Below are 9227 nucleotides of genomic sequence, written 5' to 3'. Positions count from 1 at the left end.
GATGTGGGTCCAAGGAGCTCCAGCACCAGGTGTGGCCAGGTGCGGTTGGGGTGGGGCCACCTGAGGTGACCGGCAGGTGGGCCCAGCTGGGAGGAAGGCAGATTGGAGGGGGAAGGGGGGACAAGCCTCCTCTGAAAAGGGGCCCAGTCTCGTCTCCCAGGAGACACTCCCCTTCCAACCTTCAGACATCCTTGTGGCAGATGACCAGGCCGAGGGTCAGGCCAGCTGACCTGTGGCCCTTGCTGCTCCAGGGTGGTCTGCGGCTCAGCTCAGGACTTGGGGTTTCCCCAGACCCGCAGAATCAGATCTCCCCTTCAGCAAGATGTGCTGCCCATCAGACCTCCCCCGATGGCTGAGCCTCCTGCGGCAGGTTCTGGAAGGTGCCCAGCACGGCTTCCCCATGCTGCCCTTGGTTGTCCCCACTGCCTGCAGGGCCGGCCGAGTGGGGTCTGCCCTCCCGGCTCCCTACCTCGTTCAGCATGAGGGGGCTGGTCTTGAAATGCAATGTGGAGCAAGAGAGGGAGACAGGAAAGGGACACAGTGGTGTCTCTTTCAAAGGAGCTCATAACCAGCGGGTTCAGGTGTGACATCTGCCCCTGCACACTCTATTCTTCATGGCTTTATCAAGATGTAATTCACACACCACACAAGTCACCCATTTAAGGTGAACAATTCAGGGGCATCTAGTCCATCCACAATGTTGTGCAACCACCACCTCTATCTAGTTCCAGAACATTCCCACCACCCCAAAAGGAGATCCCATCCCCATCAGCAGTCCCTCCCCCCTCCCCCCTCCATAGCTCTTGTCTCTGTGGATTTGCCTGCTCTGGACATTTCATGTAAATGGAATCACACACTGTGTGGTCTTCTGTGTCTGGCATCTGTCACTGAGCATCACATGTTCAAGGTTCATCCACGTTGCAGCAGGTGTCAGAGCTTCACTCTTTTCATGGCTGTGTAATATTCCACTGTGTGGGTGGACAACATTATGTTTACACATCCATCTGTTTTTGTTTCTGTTTCTTGGTTTTTTTTTACCATGGTTGTTGAATCGTGTGCATCCATCTGTGGATGGACCCTGGGGCTGCGTCCACCTTTTGGCTGTAGCGAGGAGCTCTGCTGTGAACACGGGTGTGCACGTATTTCTTTGAGCCCCTGTTTTCAGTTTGTACCCTGCATACTCAGTACATTTTAGATCAGATTCTGTAACAGGAGGGCTCATAAAGGCAGCTCTGCCCTGTCCCTGCCTGGAGAACCCCATTCCTGCCATAGAGGCCCAAGGACCCTTTCTGGGATGTTCTGTGTACACAGAAGCATAAACAGGGATGTGGATCTCATGACTGCTGCCCTGGTGAGATATGGGACATCTGTCTTCCGAAACATTGCCAGTCAGCACTCTCCCCACCAAAGCAAGCCATGTCCTGACTTCTTCCACTCCAGGTTCCTTTTGCCTCTTCTAGAACTTTCCACTGAGGAAATCCTACAGAATATACTCAGGTATCTGCTGCTTTCACTCAGCAATGCTGTTGAGATTTGTCCATGTGTTTGCTGACCCTGTTGGTTCTCTTCCAGAATTCTATAACCTTTAAAAAGACATTTAAATCTTTGATTCATGCACTTATTTTGGTGGAGCAGGAGCTGATCTGTACTTTTTCCGGAGAGCTGCCAGTTGTTCTGCCACTTAGACTCCCCCAACGACCTCAATCCTACCGCTGGAATGGCCTGGCCGTGTGGTGCTGTCAGGACTTCAGAGAGGAGAGACCTCCCTGGGTCAGGCCTGGGCCTGAGGCACGACTAGGTGTAATAACACCTGATGCAGTAGGGTGAATGGTATCACCTGAGAATGGGAACTTATGTGGAAAGAGGGTCTTTGCAGGTATAATTACTTGAGACCATCCTGAATTAGGGTGGCCGTAAATCCAATGACAGGTGTCCTCATAAGAGACAGAATAGGAGACACAGACACAGAGGAGAAGCCACATGAAGATGGAAGCAGGGACTAGAGTGATGCGGCCACAAGCCCAGGGACACCTGGAGCCACCAGGAGCTGGAAGAGGCAGGAAGGATCCTCCCCCAGAGCCTCTGGAGGGAGCACAGCCCTGCCACACCTGGATGTCACACTTCAGGACTCCAGACCGAGAGGGCATAAAGTCAGTTGTTTTAAGCCCCCAGTGTTTGGCTGTGTGCTGGTCTGTCATCCCTAATACGGAAGGCCCGAGTCCCTGCATGTGGGGACGTGCAGAGTCTGGCAGCCCGCCCGCTCCCAGCTCGACATCCGATGCCCCTGGACACCTCAGGATCCCTCCCAGCTCTCCCGCCCACTGGCTGATTTTCATGAAGGGAGCGTGTCTTCACTCCATCCCCTGATACGAGGCTGCCGTTCATCTCTTTAGTGCCTCTGCCTTTTGGAAATCTCAGCTACGCAAACAACGTTTTCAGTGTTAAGAGCTTATTTTCAGGTAGAATTCTGGAGCTGCAGCCCCTCACTAAACTGCTGTCCCTGTTATGAAGGGCGAGGAGGTCCCGGCTCCCCTTCCTCGCACTCCCCCTGCTGACAGGGGGCATCTCAGAGGGCAAAGCACAGTGTGGAGTGTGTGGGGTGGGCTGGTGGCTGCAGCCCTGCTGGGGGACATCCGTGGGATGCAGGTTTGCAGGAGCCGTGGTGTTGACGGCCCCGTCCCAAGGCAGCAGCAAAGGGTAAAAGTGAGTTTGTCTACACCGCTTAGAAATCACTACGATGCTGTATGGCTGCTAATAATTTTAAATATATGATTTGTATCAAAATTTACCAGTTAGAAAGCACAATGAAAAACTACCCTCTCCATTTACAACAGCAATAAAATATAAAATACGTAGAAATAAGTTGAACAATTTGCCTCATGTAGATACAGAAAACAGGCGCCATCGGTAGGGAATGTGGAAGATGTGGATGGACAGAAAGACACATCCAGACCCTGGGAGGGAGCCCCCCGTGGGCAGAGACCTCCCACCCCAGACTGTCCCCCAGCCCAACACAGGCCCTGCGGAGACGCTTCTCTCACCCGACGCAATAACCCTCAAGTTATCTGGATTTAAAAATGTTAAGACTATCTAGAAAACTTTGGGGGGGGGAGGAGTGAGATAGGAGATTTGCTGTGGGAGCCACTGCTATATATTAATGAAGCTGCAGCAATAATTAAAACACCATCACACTGATTCCGTAGGCCAAGGGATCAGAATGTGGAATTTAAAAGTGGATATAATTCTAAGAACTTAACACAGTCACAAGAAGACATTTCAGATCAGTGGACGGAAAGGCCCAAGTGAGACGCTTGCCTTTTATTTTGCATCTAAATGTGTTACCGGAAGTTTAAAGATCAAAATGGTAAAATAAGAGAGTTCTGTGACAGTATAGAGGCAAATCTGTGGTGAGCCTTTCTAAGGATGATAGTAAATGCAAAAGCCACAGAGGAAAAGACAGATTTGACTTTATAAACAAAAATTTAAATCTTCCTTCCTTAAGAAACTGTATACACAAAAGTTAGAGACAAAAGTTAGCTCTTACAGCAGAGGCCATGGGAAGTCCCTGCGGTCACTGAATAATGTCTTAAAGATGTTCGTGTCCTGATGCCTGGAGTCTGTGAACACGTGACCCTGTGGCCGACGAGTCTGAAGGTGCAATCAAATAGAATAGCTGAGATGAGGGACAGTCCTGGCTTTAACCGGCGGCCCGAGGTCCTCACAGGGTCCTCGGAGGAGGAGGCAGGAGGGTCAGACTCAAGAGTGATTAAAGATGGTGCACTACAGGCTTTGCAGATGGAAGAAAGTGCCACATGCCCCGATGCTGGGTCTCTGGAAGCTGGAAAAGGAGGAAATGGCTTCCCCTGGAGCCTCCCGGCCCTGCCACAGCCTGACCCTAACCTTAGCCCTGCGATGCATTTTGGGTGTGTGGCCTCCGGAACCATAAGGTGATTCCACTGTGCTGTTTTAACCTGGTCACTGTGGTCATTTGCTGCAGCAGCCGCAGGACACTCGGCACCAGAAGGCCCCCTGAGGACCTGGCATTCCTGACGCTGTTGGTTTGCAGCTGAGTCCGTCCCCAGGGACTTCAGTCCCATCCCCAGGCAAGCTGCACCTGCAAGGGACACAGAAGGGACCCAGGACACAGATCATCCCTCTCTTGCTTCATGAGCAAGTCCCACTAACCTATCCCCGGGAGCCCGTCTCCACCCCAGGAAACCCAGCCCATGGCAGACTTGAAACAATATGTCTGCACTCGCACAACATGCCCAGGGATGCTGGCTTGGCACAAAAAGAGTTTTTACAAACCCACACCAGGAATGAGGGCTTCCCAGGGTAATACGGGAGATTCGCTGGTAGAGGTGTGGCTGGGCCCGGGAGGTGGGGCGACGAGCAGCTCGTGCAGTGCAGTGCACAAGTGTGCAGAGTCGCCTCCCTGCCCCCAGATTAGGCTCGTCTCGCTGTTCTCAGTTCACACTCTTACTTGCTGCGGGAGGGGCTCTAGAGTCTCAGTAGAAGTCACCGTCCTGCCTGTGCCCTTGCTGTGGACCCAGGACCCTTGGGACTCCAGGTGCCCTCCCTGGGGCCCACTCTGCCCATACAGGCCCTGCTCACTCCCTGCAGCTTCCAGACATCACACCTTTGCACAGGCAGCACCTTGTGTATGGCCATGTGTGAGCTCTTAGACACGTGCACACTGGCGCACACATGCACAGTCATAGACATGCACGAGCACAGACACATGCACATGTACCTGGAAACACGCACAGACATGAACGCACACATGCCCACACACACATTCACACACATGTACATGCATGAGCAAACATGCAAACATGCACACAGACATGCACACACAAATATACATATACACACATGCAGACATAATGCACGTGTTCACACACGCAAATAGACGCATGTGCATACACAGACACATTCACACCCATGCACACCTATGCACGTGTTCACATTTACATGGGAATGACGTGTGAACAGAGAAACCTGCACACAGACACATGAACACATACACATTCACACACATGTACATGCATGCACTAACATGCACACATGCACACTTCTCCACCCAGAAGGCTCCTGCTCTACCCTTCTCCCGCTGTACTGCGCTCCCCCCGCCTCCTCCCTCAACCGTGGAGCCCTGGCCAGATGGACTGACTGTGGTTTCTGCTAGACCGTGTGCCTCATCTATTTCCTTGGACGTGATTTGGCACATCTGTGGAGCAAGTTTTGTCCTTGGAAGCCCCTCCACAGGGGGAGTTTCCTTGTCTTCTTGGAGCCCCCGGGAATGTCTAAAGGACTGCGCCCCTCCCTTCGCCTCCCAGGACATGCTCACGGAGATCTCGGAGTGGCTGGAGAAGCACCCCCGGGAGGTGGTCCCCTTAGCCTGCAGGAACTTTCAGGGCCTGAGCACGGACCTGCACAAGTACCTGGTCACTTGCATCCAGAACATCTTTGGGGACATGCTGTGCCCACGGCGGGTGAGCGTCCCTCCCACATCTCTCCTGGCGAGGGTGGGGGGTGTCATCTGCAGACTAGACTAGCTCCCTGGCCCCCCACCCAGGTGTGATCCCAAGATCATCCCGGTGCGTGTGGGGCTGTGTATTGGGGTCTTCCTGCCTCCTACGTGCAGAGTGGGCCCAGCTGGCCTGGTGGGGACGGCTGCACATGGGAAGTTTGCTCGATGGCAGCAGCAGTGTTAGTGGAGTGTCACAGACAGCAGGGAGGGCCTCGGGGCAGGTTCACAGCTGTGTCTTCTACACCTCAGGCTGTGCCCGTTACTAGTTTAGAAGTAACTGCAGGGTCGTGATACTCTGCATAACCTGCGGGGTGCTCTCTGTGTGGGTCTCCTGGGGTCTCCTGTGAACGGCAGGGATGTGTCTGCCTCGCAGCTGTGGACCCAGGGGTCTGAGATCAGAGGCCACAGGGCCACACTCCCCTGACCGCACTGAGAGAGGGGCCTCCAGGCCTTGCTCCAGTGTCTGGTGGCACCTGGCTTGTGGCAGGATCCCTCCAACTGGACACGGCATTCTCCCCGTGTCCAATTGCCCCCTTCCTACAAAGACACCCCCACAGGACTTACGGCCACCCTACTGCACAGCGATCTCAGCGAATCACATGTGCAATGGCCTTGCTTCCACATAAGGTCCCGCTCTGACATACCGAGGGTGAGGACTTCCAGTGTGAGTGGAAGAGACAGCTCACTTGGCCACACAGTTCCATCATGTGCTGATTTTCCCCGTTTCCATGGTGGCGATGGGTGGGGGCTCTCCCCTAGTCTCCAGGAAGCCTGAGAAGTTAAATCTATGTCCATTTTTGGTCGAGGTTACCATTCATTTCAAACCATTTTATGGGTGGCATTTCTCCAAGGACGTCTTTAAGGCCAAGGAGAGCATCCCAGCCCGCGTGTTTTGGTGATAAAATAGAGACGACGGTGGTGCCATGAGCCCGCGGGACGTCCTGTTATGTAGAGTTCCCAGAGGAGGCGCGGGGTCCCTGCCCTCCCACCCTCTCTGCCTGGGGTCCTGACAGAGGACAGGCCTTGCTGTGGAGACCCCTCAGTAAAATGGGAGTCTCCGCCTCGGGAGACACTTTCTGTCCTCTGACAGGGACATCTGCAGTGGAAACCAACCTTCCCTGTTGTTGGAATCGTGAACAGAGGTCTTAGAGCGGGTCCTGGGGGCTTGGGGTGGGCATCGTGGGGTGGTCAGAGTGTGGGAGCCACGCACTGTGGGTGCCTCTCACTTGGCACCCAGAAACTCTGTCCCTTCCAGGAGGTGCCGACGCTGCGCCTGCTGTGGGCGCGGAGCCAGCAGGTGATCATCTTCTGTGAGGACGAGGACACCCTGAGCTGGCACAGGGAGCTGTCAACGGGGGTCCGCTACTGGTGGGGCAACAAAGTGAAGGTGCAGGAGCTGATCCGCTACCTGGAGGGCATGAAGAGCAGCGGCCGCCCAGGTACCTGGAGCTACTCCTGCACAGGGCCAGACTGAGGCCAGTGACACACTTCTGCAGTCTTGGGGGCACGTTTGCTTTCAGTTTTGAGTGAAAGAATTTTAAAGGTAAAACATGTCACTGTGTGTGTGTGTGTGGTGTGCACATATGTATATGCACACGTGCATGTCTACATATATGTGCACATGCGTGTGTGGACACACATGCTCACACATGTACATAGGCGTGTGTATACATGACAGTACTTCAAAAAATTCACAGATTCATATTGTCTTTCAATTCAGTTTTCCCAAGACCTTTTTGAACTGTGATGTGTGCACAGATTATTGTTGCAGATTAGACGGTGGCTGGGAATGACCTCACGTTATACTTATGCCCTGAGGAGGGTTTTGATGGAGTGAGACATTACACAAAACAACAGGTTGTTGCCAGAGAGCCAACGAAGTTCCAGAAAATGTTTGACCACTTATAAACTGGATCCTTCTTTTGTGTTTTGATTGAAGATATTGGGTTAGTTTCCCAATGATTTAAGCACAAACCCATCACCATCACACCATCAGTTCACCTCACCCCCACCTCTCCTTCCATTCACATCCCCCACATGCCACACACATGAAATGAGCATGCACACATGCTGCACACACGTACTTTTTTCAAAATTTTGCCAACAAATATATGCATCTCATTTCCTCATGCTCCAGATGTAGCCTTTTAAATATCTTCAAGAGCTATGATCACGGAGAAAATTATAGAATCGAAGCAGAAGTCACCTTGAAGGAAAGGCTAAATTGGAACAATCCTTTCCATGAACTTCCCAAGGTCATTGGATGGTGCTGGGTGTTAATTACCCAGTGCCCTCTGCCCCCAGAGTTCTCTTTCCTTTTGATTCCCATTCATGATCTTGAGTCTCTCCACATGTTTCACAGACTCTTTCCCTCCATCCACCATTACATTCATTCAAGGAGGGGGAGGAGGGAGAAGAAAAGGAAAAATCTGTATAGAATTTCTATCTGTACCACTCTTCCTTCAACCTTTTGTCTTATGCCTGAGGTAACAACTCTAATAGCCTTTGAAGTTGAAAGTGGATTTGAGTACATTTCAGTAGGTGCCTTCCCAGTCTGACTGATGACATTTCATGTTTTAAAATATTTTCACTCCAGTGGTTTCTTCTCCTAGCACTGGGATGGGAAAACCCTAATGCATGAGGGAATCATATGATAAGTGGGTAATAATCAGTGAGGACATGGAAGGGTGCACAAATCAACCATGTGTGTTATTTTTAGAGCGTTCACATGATATGATTCATCTTAAAAGCATTTCTAAGTGTGAGGATCTGAAACCATCACCATGATTTACTGAAGTCATGGAGAACACATGTGACTTTCTTGTTTCAAAAGTGATATTATGTGGTCACCACTGCTTTTTTCCTTCCCTTTCGGTTTCTTACAGAATTGTTGGGCCAAACCAAAAGGCCAACATAAATTCTCCCTTGGTACCCTGCTGTCTGCATTCAAAGACTTAGAGTATTTGGTATACATGATCTATGTACCAAGGTGATATTCTAACAGAGACAAATTATGTTCAAACATCTGAAAGTCATCATTTCTATGCATATGTAGGCATTCTGAGAAAAAATCTACAAGAGGATCAAAAACAAGATTAAACCACATCTGTTTGGGTTTAAACGACATTGTCTATGTAGCTCAAAGTTGTTCCCTTTTGTATTAAAAAAACCTGCCCAGCTGTTTTTTATCTTAAATTCTTAGCCTTTATCAAAGAAGTGTATTTTGGCTAGCCAGTGTTATTTCTAAAAGTTAAAGTATTTAGGAAAGTGAGCTAAGAGAAAAAAAAAATGCTTTATTCATCTAAGTTCTGTCACCAGAGCCTTTTCTTGGCACTAGCAGAAAACTAATACAGGAGTTTTATTTAGTTCTATGTAGAAAGGCTGTATCTAGTGTGTCATCATATCATAAATTAGGATTTCCATATTTTTCTACAAGTAATTGATTATAATAGACATTGAGAAGAAACATGAAATAAACAAATGGATCCTAAAAGGTGTATACTATATAATAAACATTTGACTGCATGAATGTTATGCATTGGTAAATGGGAAAGGAAGTGTTGTTGAAAGCTGCCATCCATCAGCCGTCTTCTTTAATAGAGACGTGGGTGCAGAGCAATATTACCCTCGTAGTGTGTTTCTTTTGGACATCTGACATATTTATATATTTTTAAAATCACACCTGATTGTAAAA

The 9227-nt window shown here is 50.3% G+C and overlaps 1 protein-coding gene across 1 annotated transcript; it reads left to right on the top strand.

The window, feature by feature from the left end:
• Positions 1-3678: 3678 nt before the first annotated feature.
• Positions 3679-7007, top strand: LOC134368657 (PI-PLC X domain-containing protein 1-like). Its single transcript, XM_063085075.1, has 4 exons — positions 3679-3749; positions 3998-4058; positions 5340-5495; positions 6789-7007. Exons 1-4 carry the CDS (start codon positions 3679-3681, stop codon positions 7005-7007), a joined length of 507 nt encoding a protein of 168 aa, XP_062941145.1.
• The last annotated feature ends 2220 nt before the right edge of the window (positions 7008-9227 follow it).

The sequence above is a fragment of the Cynocephalus volans genome, chromosome X (assembly GCF_027409185.1).
Source record: "Cynocephalus volans isolate mCynVol1 chromosome X, mCynVol1.pri, whole genome shotgun sequence".
In the NCBI taxonomy this organism is placed as follows: Eukaryota; Metazoa; Chordata; class Mammalia; order Dermoptera; family Cynocephalidae; genus Cynocephalus; species Cynocephalus volans.
This window is presented reverse-complemented; position numbering and strand designations above follow the sequence as displayed.

Excerpts from the sequence above, each read along its gene's own strand:
- LOC134368657 (XM_063085075.1), top strand. The coding sequence starts at position 3,679 with ATGAGGGACAGTCCTGGCTTTAACCGGCGGCCCGAGGTCCTCACAGGG. Across the intron at positions 3,750-3,997 it reads TCGGAGGAGGAGGCAGGAGG|CAGCCGCAGGACACTCGGCA; the intron begins GTCAGACTCAAG and ends CATTTGCTGCAG. Across the intron at positions 4,059-5,339 it reads TGGCATTCCTGACGCTGTTG|GACATGCTCACGGAGATCTC; the intron begins GTTTGCAGCTGA and ends TTCGCCTCCCAG.